At 49.2% G+C, this 27,860-nt stretch overlaps 1 protein-coding gene across 1 annotated transcript in view; it reads right to left on the reverse strand.

Annotated features, from left to right (window-relative positions):
- Positions 1–27,860, reverse strand: part of sugct (succinyl-CoA:glutarate-CoA transferase) — a 996,627-nt gene that overhangs the window by 217,890 nt on the left and 750,877 nt on the right. The window contains exon 13 of the mRNA XM_085993900.1: positions 7,449–7,512. Coding sequence (XP_085850026.1) covers positions 7,449–7,512 — 64 coding nt within the window. The remainder of the gene's footprint in view (positions 1–7,448; positions 7,513–27,860) is intronic.

Here is a 27,860-nt window from a genome sequence, read left to right on the forward strand (position 1 = left end):
GAATGCTGGCAACAGTGGTTCGCCATGTGCTGGCCATCCCTTCACCGTTAAATCGTAGACTCATGAGAGAGTCGGGTCGTTTCTCGTTTCCTTTTCGATGGTAGAATTTGTTACTGGTAGACATTCCACTATGGTTGAGTGGAACATCTCCACTGGGTCCACTGTAGGCGCCTCTTCTACCGTTGGCAACGGTAGGCGCAATAAACCGTCAGCATTCCCATGCTGTTTTGATCCTTTGTATTCTATGTCATATTGGTGTGCCCCTAGGAAAAGGGACCACCTCTGTAGCCTTTGCGCTGTCATAATGGAAACGCCCTTTTTAGGGTTGAATATGGATACCAACGGCTGGTGGTCTGTCGGCAATGTAAACTTCTGGCCCTGCAGGTAATGATTAAACTTCTTTACTCCCCACACCAGGCTGAGAGCCTCCCTATCTATCTGAGCATAGTTGCGCTCAGCGGAGGTCAATGATCGGGATGCAAATGCGACTGGCCTTTCCAAGCCATTTGGCAACTTGTGTGAGAGTACTGCTCCAATACCATAAGGAGAAGCATCACAAGCTAAACGAATAGGTAGCGTTGGGTTGAAATGAGCCAACACTTCCTCTGAGGTGATCAATGCCTTGCTTTTGCGAAAGGCCCTCTTACAGTCCTCGCTCCACTTCCATGGTACTTCTTTCTGCAAAAGAGCATTCAGCGGGTGCAGCACAGTGGATAGATTTGGCAGAAACTTATGGTAATACTTAATCAACCCTAGGAACGACCTCAACTGGGATACATTTTCCGGAGCGGGAGCCTTCACAACAGCTTCGATCTTGTCAGGTGACTTGTGCAGCCCCTCCTGGTCAATGACATGACCACAGCACGAGATCCGTTTCTGAAAGAACTCACATTTCTGGCGATTAACTCGAAGTCCATATTCCTTCAATCTGGTGAGCACCAGCTTCAAATTTGCAAGGTGTTCCTCATCGTCATCTCCTGTAATCAGGATATCGTCCAAGTAACATTGAGTGTTTGGAATTCCCTGTAATACCTGCTCCATGGCCCTCTGCCAAATTGCTGGAGCCGAAGCCACTCCAAAAACCAGTCTATTATATCGATACAAGCCTCTGTGCGTGTTGATTGTGAGATACTGGCGCGACTCTTCCTCAACTTCCATCTGTAAGTACGCTTGCGCCAGGTCTATCTTGGTGAAGTGTTTCCCGCCAGACAATGAAGCAAAGATATCCTCAATCCGCGGAAGCGGATATTGCACCGTGTGAAGCACCGGATTAACTGTGATCTTGAAGTCTCCACAGATGCGGACCTTCCCCGGTTCCCCTGGCTTGTTACTCGATGAACGCTTCATGACGGGAACAATGGGCGTGGCCCACTCACTCCAGTCCACCTTAGACAGTACTCCTGAACGTTCTAGCCCTTCCAGCTCAGCTTCCACAGCAGGTCGTATCGCATAAGGTACCGGTCTGGCTTTGAAAAATTTTGGATTTGCATGTTCTGCAATCTTGATTTTTGCCTTAATTCCTCTTAGTGTTCCCAGTCCCTGTTGGAACACCTCTTTAGCCTCATCCAATATTCTGGACAATCGTTCAGGTTTGACATTTTTTTTTCCGGAATCTACCGTCATTGCTTTTAGGGAGTGCCAGTCCATATTTATTTTCCTGATCCACTCCCGTCCCAGAAGTGGTGGACCTCCCTCAGGTAGTACATATAAGTCCATTCCTTGGTGTTCTTTGCCCTTGTGTATCACCTTGACTTTTATCTTTCCGATGGGATACACTCTTTGCCCCGTGTATGTCTGCAATACTATCTCCGTATCCCGTAGGGGAATATGTGTGAATAACCTTTTGTAATCTTGCTTATTCATGACCGTCAACGCCGATCCGGTGTCCAATTCCATCTTCACTTGGACTCCTGCTATCTGCAGTGTGACCCAGACAGTTTGTAGGTCAGCTTCCTTACTCACATTGTGAATTCTCAGACTACCCAGTTCCTTGCTGTTGGAGTCTGAATCCGAATTCTGTTCATCCAAACTCTTCTCAGCCACCTTATGTACCTTTCTGCACTTTTCCTGCGGTGACTTTTTGTTGCTGGTCTTCTTTCCTGACCGGCATACTTTAGCTATGTGACCAAGCTTTCCACATTTTCTACATTCCTGGTTTTTAAACCAGCATTGGTTCTGATCGTGTGTTGTCTTTCCACAACGATAACATTTCGTTGTACCCAAAGCCATTTGATCTACGCTGAGTACTGCTGCCTTCAGCTGCATTTCCGCAGTGCCTCTCGCTGCGGCTTCGTGCGATGCTGCAATAGTGACAGCCTTATCAAGTGTAAGATCATTCTCTTCAAGCAGTCGCTTTTGTGTTCCTTCTTTCGACAATCCACACACGAATTTGTCTCTCAGTGCCTCTGTCAGACTTTCCCCAAACTGACAGTATTTCGCTAGCTTACGCAGTTCAATTAAATACTCCGCGTTGCTTTCCTCTTTCAGTTGCGTTCTCGCATAAAATTTAAATCGTTCCGCTAACATCAGCGGTGTGGGGTTCAAATGATTTTCCAGGACAGCAACAATTTTAGCGAAAGTCTGATCCGCCGGTTTAGCTGGTGATAGAAGATGCTTCAATAGCCCGTATGTCTTCGCACCCATTGAGTTTAGTAAGGTTAGTGCTTTATCTTCATCTGATATTTTATTTGCCTTACAATATATCTCTATGCGTTCTACATACGTGGCCCAATCTTCAACATCGGGATCGAAATCGTTGATGTTACCACGCTTAGGCATCCTCGCAATCTTCTTGAGAAACAAAAAGAAATTTTTCTTTTATTTTTTTTTCAAAATGGCGGTTTCCCGCGCTTGTCTTCTTCCCCTGCCTACGAAAATGGCGGCTTCCCGCGTTTGCCTTTCTCCCCCGCTGGCTGTAATGGCGATTGCCGTATTGCTGCGTTCGCCCTCCCCAGCGGTTTTCAAATCGTGCCTCCCAGCCCCTTTTGCAGTCCGGTCCTTTCCCCCGGCTGCGGCTGAGTTCTCCGCGGTTTTTTAAAAATTTTCTCCCGCGCCTTACGCTGACCCGGTCACTGCACCTCGCGGCCTCGGTAGCTGCCCGGCCTTTTTCACCGGTCGCGGTCGAGCTCTCTCTCGACGCTGTTGCGTCTCCCAGCCCGCTTGCAGCCTGGTCTTTTACACCGGCTGCGTTTGCATTCACCACGGCTCCCGTGCCTTCCGCTGCCCCAGTCTCAGCGCCTCTGGCCCCGACTTCTGTCCGGCTCTTTTCCCTGGCCGTGGTCGAGTTCTCCGCCCTTATATCCTCCGTTTTTCCCTCCCCTACTTCACAGATCGGCTTACCCACCACCGTGATAGAAGGGATGATCACTGCCTGTTGCTGATGGAAGACTTCGTGTCAGGATTCTTCCTTTGCTCTTCAGACCTGCGTCTTTTCTCAGCAAGATGATGAGGGTGGATGCCTCCTCTCAACGCCCGTCAACTGCCTTGGATGTATCTCTGCCGCAGGGTAAGATCGTACTCGTCGCCACTGTTAAGTCTGTGTGTTATAATGAGAATTACTACACAGACCACAAGAGTAACTTTTAACAGGTCTTTACTAGTCGAAGGTCCGGGCTGAACTGCCCAATAAATCATTACACAGCACTTATATACCGGTGTGGTCACCACCGGTATTACAGTATACAGCAGCCAAGATAAAGTAGTGCAACTCTTAAAATAGTTCTCTTAAAGGTGGAACGGTTACATACACCACAACATCAATATCAGGGGGGGGGGAATTCGGTATCGCCCCGTTCGGGGCGCAATTATCGGCCGGGTGCAAAGCTTAGCGCCTGGCGCTAATTATCGCCTCCGACTCCAAACTTGGCTTCTATCGCCCCTGGAGGTGATTGGAGCGCTAAATCAGGTGCTACACACCTCTCAAGGCGGTAACGCCGAGGAGCGAGGCGCTACCTCAGAGCACTGGAGAAGCTCATGTGATGTCAGTCAGCAATGGAACACAGACACACTGGCGCCGGCCAGTTCTTGAAGGGGAGGGTCGATCTTGCTCTCCATCCACACCCTGCTCATTGCAGCCTTGAATCTCGGCCTGGAGAGACCTGTACATCAAATCTGCTGGAAAGAACAATGGAGAGACCCAGGGAAAGAGCTCAGAGTGCAGCCCCCACAGTCTCTTCTAAATCGATGCAAGGAAGGTCAAATCAAAATGAACCTGCAAAGTGCTGCTCAGTACCCAAAACTCCTTCACACAGCATTGAATCTCTCCAGAAGTCTCTCTCTCTCTCAGAATGCATGGTGCAAAAATGTCACCGACAAAAAAAGGCAGGAAGTGGTCGCCATTAAATAGCGCTCCCCCAGGACCTTCCCGACTGCAAAATGCTCCCCCCAACCTGTCGTTGCTAGCGGCAGGCGGTAAGGCGGAGGCACCACTCAATATCCAGTCCGGGGCGCTACCGGGGCATTGCACGCTCGACTGACGTCACGATCTGCGGGTGCAGGAGATCATGGAGGTAGTGTTCAGCGCTGCCGCAAAATGTCTGGTCAGTTTCGCAAGCGGCGCAAACATCGCCGCGCCCGGGCGCTAGTTGCGCTAACGGGAGGCGCAAACCAACTGAATTTTTCCCCCCAGATGTCTAATTCAAGCCTTTATTCTCCCACAGGACCATCGAGCACCCCCCTCCCCACGATCCAGGACGAAGACCCAGATATCTCCTCAGAGGAACCTGAAGCCTCTGAGGGACCAGCGTCACCAGGACTCAGTGCACCCAGCACCAATGTAGCAACGCACACCTCGGTGGGGCCCTCGCGAGTTAGAGTAATGTTGCCACCTGGTCTATCACAGGGCATTAGAGAGCATCAGCAGATGGTGGACACAGCAACAGCAGTAGAGAGTCCTCGGCAGAGGTCGCAGCAATCTGCTAGCTCTGCTGAGCTGCATGCAGACGCTGTGCCTCTGGGGCCATCCAGAAAAAGAGCGGTTCGGGAAATACAGGAACAAGTGCAGGAGTCTCTGGAAGGGTTTGCCTCCAGGGTTAGTGCAAGTGTGGATAGAATGGAGGAGTCCATCTCTAACATTAGCAATGCCGTGATGGAGGTAATGGCGCATGAACGCACCACCATGGATAGGATGGCAACCTCCGTGGATAGGATGGCAACCTCAGTGGAAGGGATGGCTACGGCCATGGAGGAAATAAGTCGCCAGAGTCAGGAAAACATGGTGAATGTTCAGAATAGAATGACATGTCTGGAGGAGCGATGGGCAGCTGTTGAGCAGAGAGACCACAGCCTCATGGATGTCCTTCTGAGGAGGACTGCAAGCGCAGATATGGGTCCTCATGGTCCCCCTTGAAGTGCAGCAAGGTGCTCTCCTGCCACTTGCCAGCACTGAGGTGTGGCTGACCCATGAGAGGGATGTTGTTGGCAGGACAGAAGGAAGTGTGGGCTCCTCTTAAAGCGCTCACACGACCATGCCACTGCGGAGCCCTCGGTCAGAGACCCATTTTGCAGAGACAACTGAGATGGCCGTTTCAGCCCCTGCACAGCCGCAGGAAGAGCAGACTGTTGAAGAACCCTCTCATGCTCCCAGACCCAGAGGACGCCCGCCCGTGGCGCCTAAGTAGGCGCAGCATCCTAGTCAGCAAGGTGCCTCTACATCTGCTGAAACCAAAGGGGAAGCAGCACGTAGAAGCACGCGTAAGAGAAAGATTAAGCACCTATAGCCACAAGGGGAGTCACTTGGGTGATGTTTCCTTTTTTTTCTGACTGTTGCTGCTATATTTTGTCATGTGTTAAAGTTAAATTATGTCAAACAGTTGATTGTGTGGCCTATGTGTTCTGGGAAATGGCAAAAGCGCATTGAGGGCTCAGGGCGACTTACTTTTGTAATGCTGATGGTAAAAGTGATAGGAAATATGAGGGTCTAGCAGAGATGAAGTATGGCGTTGGACAAGTGTCGCCTGCAATTACAGAGCCATATGGTGGCCACCTATGGTCAAAGAGTAAGCTTATGGTAGTGTGGCAGGGCAGTGTGCATATCCTGCTTGATGGGCAGCAGTGAACTGGAGGGATGCTGCATTGGTCACAACAGGGCATGCAAGGCTCCCCTCGCCCTCCTCGTCCCAGGAAGATCTGCGCTGAGCCACGTGGCTGCTACTCCTCCGATTATGAGGACCAGGATGAAAGGGCATAAATGTTTCCCATCCCCTTGCTATAGATTTCATTTGAGGCAACAATCTTGCAAGTGCACAATTGAAGTGGCCTGAAATAATTCCATTCATGACACACTGCAGATGGGTGTCAGCTTGAACAGTCAGGAGCTCAGTAGATGTGCAAAATGTTATCCCATACCTACAACAGCAAAGTTGTTGCATTTGAATGTCAGCCAGGTTTCGGGGCGTTTTTAAAGTGCTCCACCAATGCATACAAATCATGTCCTCCAGCAACTCGTCTCCTTGAACCTGGCCTGTTTCTGACTAGTTGGGAAACAGGAGCCAGAAGCAGGAAAATGGGAAACCACTATGAAAATAGGATTAGCAAGGCAGTTAACAGGCTGTTAACTGCCTTAACTACCTGTCCCGCCGGTTGGAGACAGGTCACTTTGGGAGTTGCTAAACAGACACTCAGGAAAATCGGGTGGAGGCGGGTTGGGTGTCTGAAGCCATTTTTCTAGATTTTCCCAACTGACCCGCCTCCTCAGGGCCATTAAAATCGAGCCCGTCATCTTAGTTTATGTGCTCAATCCTGGAGCGGGGCATATACTGAAGTTATTTAATCAGGTTAGCCCAATATATAAATGAGGGCCTTGGATGAGTTTGTTTTTGGGGTGTGTGAGTAGCACTCTGCTCTTTGTTACAGTTTGGGATTTTTGTCCACCTGGATAGACAGAGAACACCTTGGATTAACATCTCTCCATGAGGGTGATAACCCCAGCAATGATGGAGGTCTTTAATGCTGTCCTCAGTATCCCCAAAGAGAGGACTATCAACCAGATCACTGTCTAGTGACCCTTTTTTTTGGAAGAGTCCACGTGGGCCTTTGTACATGGATGGTGAATGGGTCACACTCGGCTGTGACAGTCTTGCAGTGAGCTAGCTGCCGGACTGTCACAAGTCTTGTCATGAAAGCTATCTTCCAGTTGGATATAGACTCCAAAATTTCTGGTCCAACGGCAACACCATTGGCATGAGCTTTCAGTGGAGAAGTGTAAGAAGCCCGCACACGATTGTATACAGGTCAGAAAATTCTCAAAGAAGAAAGCAATACTATGCTCTGAAATTATTGGTGGTTCTATCATTTTCAGAAGATCTTGGCTTGTACAATAAACACCGCAACATTTGCTCGTTCTCCTTTTTCTTGCCACGTACTGTAGGTTGCCCGAGCAAACTAGGAACAAGCACAGCAGCAAGGATGCTTGGTTGCACTTTGGCAAACAGAAAGGACCTTTAACCTACCTGGAACAGCAATGCTTCCTGCAGTTGGATGGTCCATTTCTAAAATGAGGTCATTATGTATAACCTAGAAAAAGAAATAATAAATGTAGGTTTAGTTACCACTGTATGTCAATGTTTTAAAACAAACTACGAATTGTGTTCGTATAAATTACTTGTAATTCATGGCTATTATTATACAGAGCGACTCTGCGAATATATGGCCCCCTTCTGTAAAATTTTATGATTGTATGATCGCAGGGAGACAGGGCTACAGCACTGTAGCCTTGATTCTCTATCCGCAAGTAAATCTCCCCACTGGGAGCACAGGATTGTGGAAAAATCTCTACAGAGACTGGTTGACATCTCACAGGCCTAAGGCTGTCATATCATTTAAGTAAAACCCTCTAAAAGGTCAAACTTGTAGTTAATCACTAATAATCGATGGTAGCTAAACTACAGTAGTGTCCTGCATCAAAATAAAAATACATTTGTTCATATATATTGCTTTGAAGGCGATCATTCTTAGCAGACTCTCCAACTATACATTTTGCCACAATTTTCAGGAACAAAACTGTTCCATCGCCATTTATTGACTGAATTTTGAGTTAGAAAACATAATGTACATGTACTGTACTCCGACATGAATTCCAGGCACTTATTTTCTAGGCCAATTTATTACCACATTAACCTATTTATGGGTTCCTCCATGAATGCCTGCATTCAGCTGTTTCAGAGAAGCGTGCACATTAGATTGATGGAGGGCATGTGGTCTCTATTCAGCATCACAGCTCCATATTATTAATGTCGATAGGATTGGTCTCCAGAGTATTAGCTAAAAAAAATGTTTGCCAGAAACTGAAAAGGTAATGTGGAATGGAGATGTTGCATTGGACCCTTAATCCTACATCCCTGCAGGAAATCAGTGCTTCTGTGTAAAGGAACACTTCTTCATCTATCTATATATATAAAACGGTCTGTCTGTCTGTCTCTGTCTGTCTGTCTGTCTGTCTCTGTCTGTCTGTCTGTCTCTGTCTGTCTGTCTCTGTCTGTCTGTCTGTCTGTCTCTGTCTGTCTGTCTGTCTTTCTGTCTGTCCGGCTATACAATCAAAAGTTATAGAGCGTACCTACACGTGTTATATCAAAAGAAAGCTTATGATTATCGAAACCTCATAAGCATATTTACTTTTTGCTCAGACAAAAATTGTTCAGGCAGTATACAAAAAAACCTTCAAAAACCTTCAAAATTCCACTCATTAGCATTGAGTGACGTGAAGGTTGACCAATCCTGTGACGTGATGATTGAACATAAGAACATAAGAAATAGGAGCAGGAGTAGGCCATACGGCCCCTCGGGCTTGCTCCGCCATTCAATAGGATCATGGCTGATCTGAATCTAGACTCACGTCCACTTCCCTGCCCTCTCCCCGTAACCCCTAATTCCCTTATCTGCTAGGAAAATGTCAATCTCCATTTTAAATTTATTTAATGTTGCAGCTTCCTACAGTTCAGTCACAATCAAAAGTTAGAGCATACCTACACATATGGTATATCAAAAGAAAGCTTATCATTAGGGGAGTCTAATAGACGTAGTTACTTTTTGGTCAGACAAAAATTGTTCAGACAGTATACAAAAAAGGTTCAGAAAACGGCAACATTCCGCTCATTAGCGTTGAGTGACGTGATGGTTGACCAATCGTACAGGGGATTAACCTGATGGTTGACCAATCGGTGCGTCACGGGGGGCGTTTCATTGCGTGTGTGGGCGGGCCTAATCCTTCTGAGCTGAGGTGAGTGGCCGCCATCTTGATTCCTAACGATTTATTTTTCCCACTTTCTGTGTGTTTATTTTTCCCACTTTCTGTGTGTGTGGAGGGGAAATTGTTTTTAAAAAAAGTAAATTAATTTGTAAATATTTTTTCTAAGCTGATTAATTTTCCTACCTTTCACCCTCTTTTTTTCCTCTTGACTCGCTACCTCCGCCGGGCGCCGCAACCTTGGAGGCTTACCCCACCTGCAGGCCTCGAAGCCTCGGCCTCTCCTAGCCAGCCACGCCCGAGCTAGGCACCGCCCGTCCTGCCCCGCGATTGCCACCATCTTGGTAAAGGCCGGTGGCACGGGACTGAGCCGAGTGTAGCCATCGCCGCCATCTTAGTAAAGGCTGGCGGGGCGGGAGTCAGCGCGCGCGTCAACGTCGGCCCGCAGCGCGACCTGAGCTAAGCTGAGTCCGGCCGGGCCTCACGCGCTAGGCCGCACACCAGCCGGCCCTGAGGTGCTGATCCGCGGAGGGGGAGGGAGGGAGGGGAGAGGGGGAGGGAGGGAGAGAGCTAAGGTGAGTCCGGCCGGGCCTCACACGCTAGGCCGCGCACCGGCCGGCCCTGAGGCGCTGATCCGCGGAGGTGGAGGGAGGAGGAGGGGGGGAGGGAGGGAGAGGAGAGGGAGGGAGAGGGGAAGGGGGAGAGGAGAGAGGGAGAGGGGGAGGAGAGGGGGAGGGAGAGGAGAGGGAGAGGAGAGGGGGAGGGAGGGGGAGGAGAGGGGCAGGGAGGGAGAGGAGAGGGGCAGGGAGGGAGAGGAGAGGGGAGGGAGGGAGAGAGAGTAAAGCAGGGAGAGACAGGGGCAGGGACAGAGAGAGGGTGAGGGAGGAAAAGAGTGAGGGGGTGGGACAGAGAGAGAGAGAGCTCGCCTTCTTCCTTTCTTCCTTCCTTCCTTCCTTCGCAGGGGTCGATCGGGCCAGGCCTGAGGCGCTCCTTCCCCCCTTCTCTCTCCAGGCTAATCCCAAACTAAATCCAGCAGTCTCTCTCTCTTCCTCCCCCCAGTCTCTCTCTCTCTCTCTCTCTCTCTCTCTTCCAACAACAACATTCCCTCAAAAAACCCTCGGCACCGCCGGGCACTCCAGCTAGTATAAAATAGTTTAACTAGAATAGACAAAGGGGGAGAAATTCACTATCACCCCATCTGGGGCGTTAATTTTTAAAAGTTTGAAAAGCTAGCGCCAGGCGCTAATGATTTCAAACTTTTGAAAAATTCGCCGTTTTGCGCTCCAGAAAGGAAGTGGAATGCTAAATCAAGCACTCCACTTCCTTCTTGGAGCGTAATTGGAAGCAGGCGGGGAGGAGACTTCAGCAGCGCTGCACACTGGGCCGTGCAGCACTGCCGCGTTCAAAGGCTCCTTCCCTTCCTTAAAGGGAAGGGCCATCGCTGCAGGCTCTGCAATCGAAAAAGTATCTGCCTGGACCACCAAGGCAGCCGCCACCCCCGCGCGATCAGCCCGGCTCTCAAGCAGAGTGTCGGGCTAATTGATCGCGGGCAGGAACCCGCGAAATAAAACTGGAACAAGAAAGGTAAGTTTTTTTTCCACTTACCTCGGCCACCTCGCCTTTAATCATCACCCCCGAAGCGGCCGGCCGCCTGATGCACGCCTCCTGCAGCTGTCGGTGTTTTCGACCGGCGCTGCTGCAGGGGGCGGAAGTCAATTTCGGGTCCAGGGCGCTACCGGGGCGATGCGCACGGCGATGACGGCACGATCTCCAGCCGAAGGGGAACGGGGCACAACGCTGTAGCGCTGCTGCAAAACTCCCGCTGAATATGGCAGGAGTTGATGTCAGTGCCGCGCCCGGTCACAAAGCCATTTGCGCCCCGTTAGCGCCCCCAATATCCCCAGGGGAGCTAACGGGAGGCACAAAGGCACCCTGGGGCGGGGGGGGGATATCTTACTTTACATTTCTCCCTCCCTCACTCTCACACATTGGGTTGGATTTTCTCAGCGGTGTCGGGATAGATGTTTGCCGGCTGATTCGCTCCCGGCTGCAGCCGCTCTGTCAATGGGATTTTCCCTTGATTGGCCTTGTTAAGCCCGCCCTGCGAGCTTCCCGGCCAATTAACAGGAAGTGGGTCTGATGACATCATTTGATGATGCGTCATCAGCCCGTTTCCTTAAAGGGACCACGGCCACATTGAGTTTGACAGTTGTTCTGTCAGTGTTTGACAGCATTGAGGTGCTGCAAACACTGACAAGCACCACACAAAGATGCAGGGTTGCACCCAGGCTCTCCCATCACAGCATGCAGGGACATTCTCTTCCCTTACAAGGGAAGAAGAGACCTCCCCAGGACAGCAATGCAGCCTGGTTGTACATTGCACAGGAGGGCAAAAGCAGCGATGTCATCAGGGGTTCCTGGCTGCAGTGGCACCAACCTTTCAATGATCTCAGTGGATCACAAAACGTTACTGCAAAGCCACACTCAACCTCATCCTGCTGCGCCACTCATTACATCCCCCTCACTCTGCCTTCCATACCCTTCTCCTGCACATCCTTACTCACACCAACTTATTTTGCACCTCCACCCATCCCTCTCTATCTACATTATCAGTTCCCTATCTCATTAGCCACCCCTCACACTCATCCTACTGCAAGCATACTAACTAACAACACACAAGGGTAGACACGTGAGAGGTTTAGCCAATGTTCATGTGGAGTTTCTGGTAACGTGTTGTCATAGAGTGAAATCTATATTTTCAACACTGCCCCTTATTGGACAGATCTGTGTGCACCTTGAGAAGTGTCTTACTGAGTTCCAGTGAATGTTGAGGCATAACTTTCTCCCCCCCTCTCCCCCTGCTATATTGATGAGTGTGCGTGGAATGTCTTGGACATTAAAGGGATGCTTTACAGTGCTGGTGTGGGCTGGTGTCAACCTGGCACATCATGTAGCAGCCAGGGTTTACAGTGTCAAGTGAAGTAAATCTGGCCATGGTAATGCCATCGCTGGCCTCCCGGGCAGCAATGTTGGGGGCTGATGCCCTGTGTCCTGTGCAGCATCAGGTGATGGCGGAGAAGTGTTGTTGGTCCAGCTGGTGTGCCTGGTGATGTTGGTGTTGGGGCTGAGCGTGGAAGGAATCAGAGGAGCAAGGTGAGACAGTTTCTAGGGCTGCAATAGATGTCAGCGGCAGGTGAGATGACAGAAGTGATCTGTCAATGGTGAGAGAGGTTGTTCCAATGAGGTGGCACTGGACATACATTGGTTCTAAACACATGCAAGCTAAAGAAATCTCTATGTATTACAAATGCAGTATCCAACAGTTTCTGTGCTCTGAAACTGACCATCTGCAACATGGCATTCTTCACACCACATCCGCAGCTGTCAGCTTATCAGATACATCAGAGCAGTCTCAACTCACGCCAGGTTGAGCTGACGTGTTCCCCGAGCAGCGGGTAACCCGTGGGGAAGCACGTAAAATTGGAAGGAAGCCTCAAAATATCATTAAATTAGCTCTTAACAAGCCATTTAATGAGCTCAATAGTCTCCCCGCCACTTGGTGTCGGGTCAGTTCTCCACTGACAGGCCCGACAGCTGGGAGACTTGCGTGGAGGCGGGTTGACAGCGGGTTACTTACCCACCGTCAATCTTTGCTATTTTGACAGCGGACCCGCCTCCAAACCCGCCCTCTGAGCGCCAGCAAAATGAAGCCCATTCTGTTCATCTCTCAGACACATCCTTCCGATCTCTCATACATACAATGTCTATCTCTGTCGCCCTCACACACACTGCCCAAATCTCCCTCATACACTCTGGAATTCCATCCCTAAACTCCTCCAGCTCTTCACCACCCTCTTCTCCTTTAAGATCATCCTTAAAACATACCAAGCATTTGGTCACTCTTCTTAACATCTCCTTTCTTGGCTCAGTGTCCATTTTTGTCTGAATACGCCTCTGTGACGCGCTCTGATATCTCTTTTTATGTTAACGTCACTAAATAGAAACATAGAAAAATAGGAGGAGTAGGCCATTCGGCCCTTCGAGTCTGCTCCGCCATTCAATATGATCATGGCTGATCCTCTATCTCAATACCAAATTCCCACTCTCTCCCCATACCCCTTGATGCCTTTTGTGTCTAGAAATCTATCTATCTCCTTCTTAAATATATTCAGTGACTTGGCCTCCACAACCTTCTGTGGTAGAGAATTCCAAATGCAAGTTGTTGTTGTTGGGTCTATATATGGCCCAGAAGAACAGAGTGGAGAGGCAAAATGGCCATTGGACAGATTATTTACCAGGTGATTTGGAACTGTGGTTTCCTACACTAATAAAAAACAAACTTGCATTGATAGCACCTTTTACACTCTACGGGCATTCCAGAGCACTTCGCAGCCAATGAATTGCTTTTGAAGTACCGTTACTCTTGATTTGTAAGAGCCAATTTATACACAGCAAAGTCCCACAAACAACAATGAACTAAATGACCAGTTAACCTGTTTTGAAGGTGTTGGTTCAGGGTTGAATGTTCATCAGGACAACTGCACCCTTAGGGAACATGGACCTGCTCTGCATTTCAATAAATTGAGCTTAAATCATTAGTAAAAATAATGTATCTTTTCACGTAGATGATGATTCTCCAGTCAAAAGGGCAAATAGGCATCTCCTAGGCCTTTGCAAACTGTACTCTTGAAATAGCCACTAGCGGTTATACGGAATCAGCCTGTGGCTTTTCCCTGCCTCCTGCTCAAACTCTATTCAACACCTCCTCCTGTTGGCACAGTGCAGAATGAGGATTCAAAAGGTGGACAATTTGGGCCATGAGGCTGGACCTTACAACTGAGTGATATAGTGCATTGGACAAGCACTGTAGCCAGCCTTTATGACTATTTCCATCACTAAAAGACATTCAGTATTCAATAGGTTTGATGATCAATTGTCATTCAGTCCTTGTAATCGTTGCTGTGCTTAAAGGTAGCAAATTTCATCAAATGTTTCTAATGAAAACTTCCCTACTGAATGTCTATCAGCTCATTCCTCACTCGATGGAGTAGATCTTGACTTTGTGCGACAGTGTGAAATGGGTAAGAGCGAGTCAGCAGCCGTTTTATATCTCTCCCGTTTTACTTTACACTATCGTGCAAAGTCAAGATCGATCACAGTAACTCCAAATGTGCTGGTTTACATTTGTCTTGCATCCCAGTTAAAATAGTTCCTTTAGCAAACCAAACTATCGTTCTGTGCATATCTTTACATAGAATGTAAAAAAAAGACAAACTAGATGAAAGGATACTTTGATCAGTGTTTTGCATAAACCTTCAATTATACAGTATCAACTATTTACATGGCACCATCCTCATTTTAGTTTCCACTGGTTGTAATCAGCCAGCTCTCTGATACTAAAGAAATACCATCTGATGGGATTATTACATATTTACGTCAAAACCAAATACATAAATTACGGATTCAGTCTAGGATTTTAAGTTACACAGTCTAGTTAGGCAAGTAGGCGCGCCAAATCTTTTTTGAGTGTACTGACTGAAATCAATTGAAGACCTTTGAATATACTATTACATGCTTGAGACTGCAAGCACAGCACGTGAGCGGCAGGCATGATTTCAGCACAAATTTGTCCTGGTATAACTAACATTTTTTACTAGTTCACAGTAAAAGGGGGAAGAGATGGATTTTTGTACGAGTCTTTACCCCTACTGCAGTGGGTTGACAATCAACAAAGAGGCTCAGCTTCAACCCCCCACATGAGCTCCGAGTGATTCAGAAGGTGCTGCCGACAGCGTAACTTATTGTGACCGAATCCGGGGACACAGTGTGGGTGAATGGCAAAGTAACCAGAACGGAAAATGTATGTTGCACAGCACAGTAAGGCAACATTTTTTAGCAGCCTATATTTTAATAGTTGTATATATGCAAAACAAATGTGCATATAATTACCACAGATTTGACGTCACACTATTGAAGCACCGTCAGACACCTGACAACACCCCCCCTCCCCCGTGACTGAGGTCACACCTGATGACCCCCCGTCCCCCAACAATGTCTAGGATTAGCCTGGGCACCACACCACCCCCCCTTCCCCTGGTGACTGTGACCTGACACCCCCTCCCCCACAGTGTCTAGGACTGGCCTGGGTCCCCCCCCCCCCGGGCATCCCCCCTTTCTCCCGGTGACTGTGACCAAGTCCTCCCCCCCTGGGCACCCCCCCTTTTCCCCAGTGACTGTGACCTGACGCCCCTCCCCCACAGTGTCTAGGATTAGCCTGGGCACACACCCTCCCCCTGGTGACTGTGACCAGGTTCCCCCGTTGGACACCCCCCCCCCCTTTCACCCGGTGACTGTGACCAGGTCCCCCCCTGGGCACCCCCCCTTTCCCCCGGTGACTGTGACCAAGTCCTCCCCCCCTGGGCACCCCCCCTTTTCCCCAGTGACTGTGACCTGACGCCCCTCCCCCACAGTGTCTAGGATTAGCCTGGGCACACACCCTCCCCCTGGTGACTGTGACCAGGTTCCCCCCTTGGACACCCCCCCCCCCCTTTCACCCGGTGACTGTGACCAGGTCCCCCCCTGGGCACCCCTCCTTTCCCCCGGTGACTGTGACCAAGTCCTCCCCCCCTGGGCACCCCCCCCTTTTCCCCAGTGACTGTGACCTGACAACCCTCCCCCACAGTGTCTAGGATTAGCCTGGGTCCCCCCCCCAACCCAGCCCCCCGGACCCCTCCCTTTCCCCCGGTGATTGTGACCAGGTTCCCCCCTTGGACACCCTCCCTTTCCCCCGGTGATTGTGACCAGGATCCCCCCCTGGGCAGCCCCCCTTTCCCCCGGTGACTGTGACCAGGTCCCCCCCCCCCCCCCATGACCTCCAGGTTGCCGTCTTCCCAGGCACTTTCGGCGCTGACAATCCAACAGCACGAGCCTGGCCGGAAACTCACAACAACTGGCGCAGGCGCAGAAAGACCGCCCAGTCGCGCATGCGCAGTGAGTCACTCTGGCCATTCTACAATGTGATGTTTAGTTTAGCCTTAGTTGCAAACTGACAGCTCGGGGGTATACTCACAGGTACACTTCGGGGACAAGTTTTGTGAACCGGCGACTCTTCCAGGGACATTGTTTGCCCGAGGACACAGAACCTCATCTGGGGACTGTCCCCGGATAACAAGGACATATGGTCACCCTAGCATAACTTGAGTGTTACTTCAATCAAGATCAGCGAGACTGTCTGTGTCAATCAGGCTGGAGCTCACAACATGAGAAAAAAACCCTCCTGCTGCTGTTGCATACGTAATCCGCAAAGAAACCAAAGAAGTTGTTTAAACAATTCTGGTAATTCAGCTTTAACGTGCAATTTTTAGGCTAGAATTCCACCAATCAGTCACATTTTCAAAGCTTTCATCATAGAGGTTGTGCGCTGCTTTCACTTTCAGACATTTTTTCTTGTGTATTGATTATAGAATTGTATGGTGCATTGTTTTTTAAATTAACTTGATGTTTGCAGATTGGAAACCTTTTGAAATGAACAAGTAACTTAAGGAGCTCTTGTAAAAAAAACTGTCTATGATTTTTTAAAAGTTTAATCTCCTGCTGAAACCCCACCTCAGCATGCTACCTTTATTTCACCAGCAGGGGGCATGGTTATTTTTCTTCCTGCATTCCAAATCCAAGGAACGTCCCCGGTGCTGGCAGAGTGACAACGTGTTAGGAAACCACAGTGATATCATTCCAAATTCAAGGAACGTCCCCGGTGCTGGCAGAGTGACAACGTGTTAGGAAACCACAGTGATATCATTCCAAATCCAAGGAACGTCCCCGGTCAGAGCGACGACGTGTTAGGAAACCACAGTGATATCATTCTACCCATAAACCCATGAGGCAGAAAAGAGAAGCGAATGCTAAAGCTGCGATGTTCTGATGAAGAGGCTCCACCCAAAATATTAACCTCTCTTTTCTCTTTCAGATGCTGACTGGCCGCCTGTGTATTTCTGTTTTTATAAATGTTGTAAATTGATTGCTCTAAAGTTCAATACATGTTTCAGAGGACGATATTTGTAGGCAAGGTATGAAATGTATCTTTTTTTACTGGGATTGCACTCCCAATTTAAGCTAAAGGCCTGGGTAAGAGTTATTTTTTAAACTGCTTTTAAAATGTTAATCCTTGTTTTAGAAATCAGAACCAACACACATAACACATTCACACAGAAACAAGAGTCAGAGAATGCCATCTGCTCTTATACCAAGGATTAAGTGCTGACATGCCAAGAAAGTTTACTTCACACTTGAAAAGTTCTGTGGGTAAAATCTCCAATTCTGAATTCCACAGTGATGTATATTATCTGGTTTACCCCCTAACACCAGGAATGGTTTAATCAATCTTTTCCAGTACCTACAAAACACAATGGGGTCGATTTTCAGTGTGCCGTGAGGCGGGCTTTTAGGCGTGCGCGGGGCAAAATCCCGAATTCGGGGGTCACGACACCATCTCGCCCAAAACCCGCCTCTACGTAAGTTTCAAAGGAGGCGGGTACCCGCCCCGCACTGGGACCCGCCGACCCGAGGCGGGAAGGGATTAGTGCCAATTAACTGCCTGTTAACAGGTAGCTAACAGGCAGTTTTTAGCCTAATCCCTATTTTGAAGGGTGTCGTGTGGGATTCCCGACGGCTCCAAACCACGCCAGGTTAGAGGAGGCGGGCCGTCGGGCTGAAGGACTTGGAGGGGTCGAGATGTCAGTGTTCAGGTGAGTGATGTGTGCATGAGTGCAAAGGTAAGTGTGTTTGGTGTGTCTAAAGTGTGTAAAGAAGTTTAAATTACCTGTACTTACCTTTACAGCCTTTCTTCCTCTAGGCTTCGGGAGTCCATCATTCAGCCGGCACAGAAGGCAGAATGGCCGCGAGCTGTCAAAAGTGACAGACTGCAGCTTTCATTGCCGGCGAGAGTTCTAACTGAGTCTGCATAGAAGGACTCAGGTTAGAAGTCATAGAGTCATAGAGTCATAGTTATACAGCACAGAAAGAGGCCCTTCGGCCCATCGTGTCTGCGCCGTCCATCAAGCCCTGTCCAATCTAATCCCATTTTCCAGCATTTGGTCCATAGCCTTGTATGCAATGGCATTTCAAGTGCTCATCCAAATGCTTCTTGAATGTTGTGAGGGTTCCTGCCTCTACCACCCTTTCAGGCAGTGAGTTCCAGACTCCAACCACCCTCTGGATGAAAAGGTTCCTCCTCAAATCCCCTCTAAACCATCTGCCCCTTACCTTGAATCTATGCCCCCTTGTTATTGACCCCCCTACTAAGGGGAAAAGTTCCTCTTTATCTACCCTATCTATGCCCCTCATCATTTTGTACACCTCAATCAGGTCCCCCCTCAGCCTTCTTTGCTCCAAGGAAAACAACCCCAGCCTGTTTAGTCTTTCTTCATAGCTGAGGCGCTCCATCCCAGGTAACATCCTGGTGAATCTTCTCTGCACCCTCTCCAAAGCAATCACATCCTTCCTATAGTGAGGCGACCAGAACTGCACACAGTACTCCAGCTGTGGCCTTACCAGCGTTTTGTACAGCTCCATCATAACCTCCCTGCTCTTATATTCTATGCCTCGGCTAATGAAGGCAAGTATCCCATATGCCTTTTTAACCACCTTATCTACCTGATCCGCTGCCTTCAGGGATCTATGTACATGTACACCAAGGTCCCTCTGACCCTCTGTGCTTCCTAGGGCCCTACCACTCATTGTGTATTCCCTTGCCTTATTTGTCCATCCAAAATGCATCACCTCGCACTTTTCAGGGTTAAATTCCATTTGCCACTTTTCCGCCCATCTGACCAACCCATTTATATCGTCCTGTAGCCTGAGGCTTTCCTCCTCGCAATTTACCACCCCACCAATTTTCGTGTCATCTGCGAACTTACTGATCATACCTTTTACATTCTCATCCAAATCATTTATGTAGATCACAAACAGCAAGGGACCCAGCACCGATCCCTGAGGTACCCCACTGGACACAGGCTTCCAGTCACAAAAGCAACCTTCGACCATCACCCTCTGCCTCCTACCACTCAGCCAGTTTAGGATCCAACGTGCCAAGGCACCCTGGATCCCATGGGCTCTTACCTTCTTGACCAGTCGCCTATGCGCGACTTTGTCAAAAGCCTTACTGAAGTCCATGTATACCACATCCACAGCATTTCCCTCATCCACACACCTTGTCACCCCCTCGAAAAATTCAATCAGATTGGTCAGACATGATTTACCCTTGGCAAAGCCATGCTGACTATCCCCGATTAATCCTTGCCTCTCCAAGTGGAGACTAATTTTGTCCCTCAGAATTTTTTCCAATAATTTCCCTACCACAGATGTTAGGCTCACTGGCCTGTAATTCCCTGGTTTATCCCTGCTACCCTTCTTGAATAATGGTACTACGTTAGCTGTTCTCCAGTCCTCTGGTACACCCCCTGTGGCCAGAGAGGTTCTGAAAATTTGTGTCAGAGCCCCTGCAATCTCCTCCTGTGCCTCCCACAGCAGCCTGGGATACATCTCGTCCGGGCCTGGGGATTTATCCACTTTTTGGCCTGCTAAAACCGCTAGTACCTCCTCCCTCTCGATGCTAATATGTTCAAGTAAGTAAGACTGTCAGTGTTTGACAGCTTCAAACAGGTGTGAAACACTGATATTTCATCTGTCAGCACGTCTTGACAGATGAAATTTCAGTCTGTGACGTCACCTGTTGCCGGGTGGCCCTTAATTGGCCTGCTGAGCCCGCTGGGCGGGCTCAACAAGGTCAATCAAGGGAAAATTGCGTGGATTGGCCGTATCTCGATGGAGGCGGGACTAAAACCTGAAAGTTGTAGTCCCGCCTCCAACCCGACTTCTGAATGGAAATCCAGCCCAATGTTTCTGCAAACCAGCTATGTGGTGGAAAGATCTGTGTGCAGTGTCTGGCCATGTCTAGCCATTTCTGGGCAGTCAGTCACACAGCACTAGGTCCGTACTATCATGCAAGACCGAAAAATCCAGCTGTCTTCCAAACCCATTTCTTCACCACATACTGGGAGCATAATGGCACAGTACAACCAAATCACTTCCAATTGTGGCTCAGAACAAAAGACTGAAAAGCATTTTGGAAATCTAAATTGGAAATATGAGTTGAGCTCGCCCATAAGATTACCGCCCCTAAGGATTAAGGAGAAGTGGAAGACTAACTGTAAGCTTAATTCATTCACAAGATAAATACAGCCGTTCAACCCAACTTAGTACATCTATCAAGAATGAACTATAGTTTCCCCCACACCCAGCGTGGTATCCAACTGTTTGTTAAATCGTTCCAGGATGTTCACCTATATTACTCTCTCCGGAAATCCATTCTGTTCACTACTCAGTCCTCTGACTCGATGGATCGTTCTTGAGGCTTCAGTGCCTCCCATGTGCCTTGGTGGTCAGAGTATTGTATAGCTTGAGCATGACTTTCTCCAACTTGTACTCCACTGTTTTGGCTATGTCGTTCAGCATTCTGCTTTGCTATGCAGTGATTGGCCACCTTGAGCTTAAGTACACGTAAACCCCTAGGTCGCTTACAATTTCACCATTAGCTACTCTGAAATCAATGGGAATGAAAATGCAGCTGATCTGCAATGCCTGTCTTACACGAGGCTACAAGTTGGACAATCTACCCCTTTGAATTATGTCACCCATTTTGTTCTTCTGTGCAATACATTACACTTGTTCATTTCCATGCTGTACCCATTTATGTATTTTATCTCATTAATTTTGTATGTCCCTGGCTGCCTCCCAGATACAGCCCCGCCCCTACAGTATGATATCTAAAGGTATGTTGCAGGGCTTTTCAGTCCCCTTGGATTGTCACTTCGTCAAAGAGCTCAGTTGGGCAGGATTTTGCGCTTCTGAATCTGTGTTGGCTGCTATTTACTAGATTATTATAAATGCACTCCTCTGGTTTACTGCTGATATTGACGTGAGGCCCACGGGTCTGTGGTTGCTTGTGTCTGTTTCGTCACCTGTTTTGAAAATGGATACCATGGTCCTGAAATTCCATAGGGATTCTCCTGATGTCTTGCTGTAATGCTGACGGGAGACTGGCAGAGCCTCCCAAAAAATGGGTGAGACCTGGCAAAATGGATTACACTGGGTCTCTGCCATTTTGGGGGGGTTCCGGCGGTCTTGCAGTGTTAGGCAGAATAACCCTCTCCCCTGTGAAATTTAAGGTTCCCTATTTAGTGGGACATCCCCCAGTGTTCTTCACTCCCTCCGAATGGCTACCACCACCATGTGAACTGTTAGATCTGTGTATCTTAATGTTGTGTCCTTCAATAATCAGACAAAATACTGCAGGGAACGATCAACAGGTGTTTACTGAATGAGGGTTACTCTAGAACTAACTATACAGATCACTACTCAGGGTTTATATACAGGTGTGGTCACTGCCAGTACTACAGTATACAGGAGCTGTAAAAAGTAGTTCTCCCCTTAAAGGTACATACATTACAATTCCTCCCCTTTTAGATTAACAGTACCATAACACTCATTTAACAATTAAATATCAAACTAATTACAATTAACACTTTTAACATGCAACATTAGCTGAAAATAGTCTATTTATAAATTCAGTCTTTGGGGAGGCTTCCTGATCCTTTCTGGATAGCGCCTTTCCTGAGTGTCTTCCTCTTGGTGCGGAGGCGATTCTGGCCCCCTGTCGTCGGTTGGTTCATCAGCTTCCGATGCTACTGTTTCTGAGGTAGATGCGACCTGTACGTCGGGTTCCTCACCAGGTACGTATGGCCGAGACATGGGGTTGACTCGTTCCTGTGACTCTAGGATCTGGTCAGCATGGCGTCTCTCAATGTTCTCCCCAACATCCACTGTGTACATTAGTGGCCCCTGCTGTGTGCATATCGTTCCTGGTTGCCATTTCTCTGTTCGGTAGTCACGGGCCAAGACTGGTTGCCCTACATTGAAGCTCCTTGTCGGCTTCTCATTGATGTGCTGGAATTGCTTACTCTCAACATCTCTTCGTACATTTGGTCTGAGCAAATCCAGACGAGATCTCAACCTTTGGTTAAAGAACATCATGGCCAGGGCCTGGTTGGTGACTGCATGTGTCGCATTTCTGTAGGCTAACAGGAAATTGTCCACCTTATGCTGCAGTGGAATGTCGTCATCGCACATGGCCTTTACTGCTTTTTTAAAGGTTTCTACAAACCTCTCAGCCAATCCATTTGTGGCTGGATGATACGGGGCGGATGTGTAATGCCTTACCCCATTCCTTTTCATAAATCTTCGAAACTCTTCGGACACAAACTGTGGTCCGTTATCAGAGGAAATCTGCTCTGGCAAGCCGTTCCTGGCAAAAATGGTCTGTAGGACTGCAATAGTTTTCTCCGTGGTGGTGGAGGACATTTTGATCACCTCAGGCCATTTCGAGTGCGCATCCACGGCTGTTAAAAACATTGGCCTAGAAATTGGGTTTTGGCTTAGCCAGGGCTTTAGCGCCGGAAGTTAGTGCCGGCGCTAAGTCCCCCTGCGCGCGCCAAAAATTCAGCAGGGCCGCGCCCAAACGGCTGCCGGCGCTACTTAAGGGTCTTTGCGGCGGTAAATCGGCGCTAACTGCCGTTTCGCGCCGCAATTCCGGCGCTGCGGCACCCGATGCGGTGCGGCAGGCTCGGGAAGTGCAGGCCTCCTCCTTCCGTTAAGGAGGAGCTGCCTGCACCCGGCCGCGGCCCGCGCAAATCTCTTCAAAAATGAGCCCGGCACCTCGGACAAGTGCCGGGCTTGCATCTGTTCCGGGGGGGGGGGGGGGGAGAGGTCCGGGGAGGGAGCTGCGGGCAGGCGGCCGGCGGGAAAGCGGCCGGCCGCCGCGGGGCCTTTAATGCGCCGGCGCAAACACATGTTGGACTCTGTTGCCAGAGTCTTAGTTGCGGCTTCCACGGGCGAGGCGGCCGCAACTGAATTTCGGCGCTAGGGCCCGTCGGCATGGCAACCGGGACGCTGCGCACACCAATGACGTCATCGGTGCCGGCGCAGTGCTACCGGTGCAACGCCGATTTAGGGCCCCAGGGAATTTTAAAACTGGCCATAACTCTGGCGCTAGTCCCTCTAGCGCCTCAAAAGTGGCGCTAAGGCAACTGAATTTCTAGGCCATTGAGTCCATGAATGGACCAGCAAAATCAATATGCACCCGTTGCCATGGAGATGAGGGCCATTCCCATGGGTGTAGAGGGGCATGTGGTGGTGCATTTTGGACCTTCTGGCATCCTGAGCAGCTCTTTGTCAGGTCCTCGATTTGCTGATCGATCCCCGGCCACCACACATAAGCCCTAGCAAGGCTTTTCATTTTCAACCCTCCCAGATGGCCTTCGTGAAGCTCATTGAGCACTCTCTCCCTTAACTTGGGTGGAATTACCACTCGGGATCCACACATCAAGGTCCCCTGGCATACTGACAGCTGTTCTCTTCTGGATGAGAATGCTGGCAACAGTGAGTCGCCATGTGCTGGCCATCCCTTCACCGTCAAATCATATACCCGAGACAGTGTCGGGTCATTTCGGGTCTCCTTCTCTATACCAGCGTTAGTTACTGGCAAGCATTCAATTATAGTCGAATGAAGTATTTCGACAGGATCCACTGCTGGTGCTTCCTCCGCAGTAGGCAGTGGCAGGCGTGATAGCCCATCAGCGTTTCCATGCTGTTTCATGCCCTTATACTCGATTTCATATTGGTGCGCCCCTAGAAAAAGGGACCATCTTTGTAGCCATTGCGCAGTCATCACTGGAACACCCTTCTTTGGATTAAAGATGGAGCCAAGTGGTTGGTGGTCAGTCAGCAAGGTGAACTTCTGCCCGTGCAGATAGTGATTGAACTTTTTCACTCCCCACACTAGGCTGAGGGCCTCCCTGTCAATCTGGGCGTAGTTACGCTCGGCTGAGGTTAGTGACCGAGACGCAAAGGCTACTGGCCTCTCCGAGCCGTCCGGGAATTTGTGCGACAGCACCGCTCCAATGCCATAGGGTGATGCATCACACGCCAACCGAATTGGTAGTGCTGGGTTGAAATGAGCCAACACCTCTTTTGCTGTGATCAATGCTTTGCTCTTCTGGAAAGCTCGTTTACATTCGTCACTCCACTTCCATGGTACCCCCGTTTGCAGTAGGGTGTTCAGTGGGTGTAGTACGGTAGACAAATTCGGCAAGAACTTATGGTAGTAGTTCACCAGCCCGAGGAACGACCTCAGTTGTGACACATTTTCCGGTGCTGGAGCCTTGACTACTGCCTCAATCTTTTCAGGGGACTTATGTAACCCCTCTTTATCAATAACGTGGCCACAATACGAGATCTGCTTCTGGAAAAACTTGCATTTGTGGCGATTAGCTCGGAGCCCATATTCCTTCAATCTAGTGAGCACCTGCTCCAGGTTGGCGAGGTGATCACTGTCATTTTCGCCCGTGACCAGGATGTCGTCCAAATAACACTGGGTCCCTGGAATCCCTTGCAGGACTTGTTCCATTGCCCTTTGCCAAATAGCCGGAGCTGATGCTACCCCGAACACCAGCCGGTTGTATTGGTAGAGACCTTTATGAGTGTTGATCGTGAGGTACTGTTTCGAGGCTTCTTCTACCTCCATTTGCAGGTACGCCTGGGCCAGATCAATCTTAGTGAAGCGTTTCCCTCCAGATAGCGAGGCAAAAATATCTTCAATCCGCGGAAGCGGATATTGTACAGTGTGAAGGACTGGGTTCACTGTCACCTTAAAGTCCCCACAGATGCGAACCTTCTTTGGTTCCCCAGGCATATTACTCAACGACCTCTTCATTACAGGAATGATGGGTGTAGCCCACTCGCTCCCGTCCACTTTGGACAGTACTCCTGAACGTTCCAAACCTTCCAGCTCTGCTTCGACGGCTGGGCGGATCGCAGAAGGTACCGGTCTGGCCTTAAAAAACTTTGGGCTTGCATTTTCCTCTATTTTGATCGTCGCTGTTATGCCCTTTAGTGTTCCGAGTCCCTGCTGGAACACTTCTTGTGCGTCAGTTAGCATTTTTGACAGTCGTCCAGGTGTGACATCGTCATCCTTTTTGGCATCTACAGTCAGTGCTTGTATGGAATGCCAATCTAGCTGTATCTTCCGGATCCATTCACGTCCTAGTAGTGGTGGTCCTCCATCTGGCAATACATATAGGTCAATTTTTGGTGTTTCCTTGCCGTTATAAATAACATTCATCCTTATTTTTCCTTTGGGGTAGACTTTTTGCCCCATGTACGTCTTCAAGACAATCTCTGTATCTCTCAAGGGTATATGTGAGAATAGCCGCTTGTAGTCCCTTCGGTTTATGACTGTTAGGGCTGATCCTGTGTCGAATTCCATTTTCACTTGGACTCCTGCTATCTTGAGCGTGACCCAGATAGTTTGGTGATCCTCCGTTTTGATCACATTGGCCCTGAAATTAGGATCGGGGGCTTGCCGCGCGTGCAAGCCCCCGATGTGCACTCAACCTGCGCGCCGACATCTGAAGCCCGGGCCTGCTTGCATTTCCTGTCACAGGCCCGGTTCAGCTGTCGGCGCGATGTGCTTACCTGATCCAGCGGCGTCGTTAGTGCGATGTGCCAGCTGGGATCAGGTGAGCACTGTGCAGCCAATCAGGGGAGGGGAAACTCATTCATGAGTTTGACAGTAAGAGCTGTCAAACTCATGAAAAGTATGGGCTGCCAAAACACTACTTTAACTTTAAATAAAATTTTAAAAAACATCCCACTGATTATATTAACTATAAATAAGTTTTAAAAAATGTTTTAAACAATTAATCAATTTTTTGAAAAAAATAAATTTTTTAAAAATAGGGTCTAAAACTAAACTTACTATCCTGTAAATTCTTTAAAAATAACAAACGTGTGGAAAAAAAATTTCTACATTGTACTAAAAGCCCACTTACCTGAAAAACGAAATACTTACGTCTGGTTTTTCCATGCGTAAAGATCGGAGGCCTTTACACTCGGGCAACTCTGGGGGGAAAAAAAAGGAATTTCACTGCGCACGCGCTGCCTGTGCAGTCGCGCGCACTCTGCCTCTTAACCCCTTGGGTCAGAGGACAGGAAATGCCGGTTTTCAGCGCATGCGCTGTGCATGTTGAAAACCGGCAATTCCTCTGGGCACACGCGTGAGTACCCCGTCCTTACTCACACGTTGTGCCCGGAATTACTGGGCCATTATGTAGTTTCAGACAACCCAGCTCCTTGCTTCCGGAGTCTGTATCACTCTTCTGTTCGTCTGAACTACTCTCCGTCACCTTATGTACCTTCTTGTACTTCTCCTGTGGAGATTTCTTGTTGCTGGTTTCCTTTCCCGACCTGCAGAGTCTTGCTATGTGTCCTACTTTTCCACACTGTCTGCACACTTTGTCCTTGAACCAGCAATCATTATGGTCGTGTGTTGTTCTGCCGCAGCGATAGCACTTCACTGTTCCGTATGACATTTCATTTGTGCCATATTCTTGCGGTCTCCGTTGTATCTCTGCAGCGCCCCGTGCTGCTGCTTCGTGTGATACTGCAATGCTGAAAGCCTTGTCCAGCGTAAGATCCTTTTCTGATAGAAGCCGTTTCTGGGTTCCTTCACTTTGAAGCCCACACACAAACTTGTCCTTTAAAGTATCTGCTAGTCCCGTTCCAAACTGGCAGTGTTTCGATAGCTTGCGCAGTTCCGTTAAATACTCAGCATTACTTTCATCTTTCTGCTGGTTCCTTTTGTGAAACTTAAATCTTTCTGCTATCAGCAGCGGTGTGGGGTTTAAGTGGTCCTGTAGGATTGACACTATGTTTTCAAAATCCTTTTCTACTGGCTTCTCTGGGGTTACTAGGTTTTGTAGTAAGCCATACGTTTTTGCACCCATTGAATTCAACAATACCAGCGCTTTCTTGTCATCTGGCACTTCATTCACCTTGCAGTATACTTCTATGCGTTTGACATATGTCGTCCAATCTTCGACTTCATTGTCGAACGCTGTGATACTGCCACTCTTCAGCATTTTTGGGTGTGGTTAGACTGGCTTAAAATGGCGTCTCCCGCGCTTTCCTTTCTTCCCCGCTGCGGCTTAAAATGGCGTCTCCCGCGCTTTCCTTTCTTCCCCGCTGCGGCTTAAAATGGTGTCTCCCGCGCTGCTGCCAACGCCGCTCTCGGTGGTCCTCGTGGCAAATGGCGACGCCCTGTGGGTTTCGTGCACTGCTCCTGCGCTGCTGCCAATGCCGCTCTCTGCGGTCCTCGTGGCAATGGCAGCGCCTCGCGTTTTCCTGCGCGCCTCTCTCCCCCGTTGACGCTGCTCGGCCCTTGAACACTGGCTGCGCTCTGCTCTCTCTCGTCTCTCTCCCCGTTGACGCCGCTCGGTCCTGAACACCGGCTGCGCCCTCTGCCCTCTCTCCCCCGTCGACGCTGCTCGGCATTTTTCTGTGCCGCTCGGTCGGGCTCTAGCCGCCGCTGTCCGGGAAGGGTCTGCGCAGTACCTGTTGCCAGCCCGTTTCGCTGGACCACCGTAACTGGAAAGCCAAGCCTGGCTCTCGACAGCCTCCCCTGCGATGCTCAAATCGCCGCTGGATGACTGGGCGGTTGCCCGTGGTCGACGCCCGTGCTTCTGGACTCGACCTCCTTCCACTGTTCTCCAGGAGTGAATCCCTGGGA

This window comes from Somniosus microcephalus, chromosome 7 (genome assembly GCF_052327205.1).
Source record: "Somniosus microcephalus isolate GS21.2 chromosome 7, FLI_Smic_1.0, whole genome shotgun sequence".
Taxonomy (NCBI): domain Eukaryota; kingdom Metazoa; phylum Chordata; class Chondrichthyes; order Squaliformes; family Somniosidae; genus Somniosus; species Somniosus microcephalus.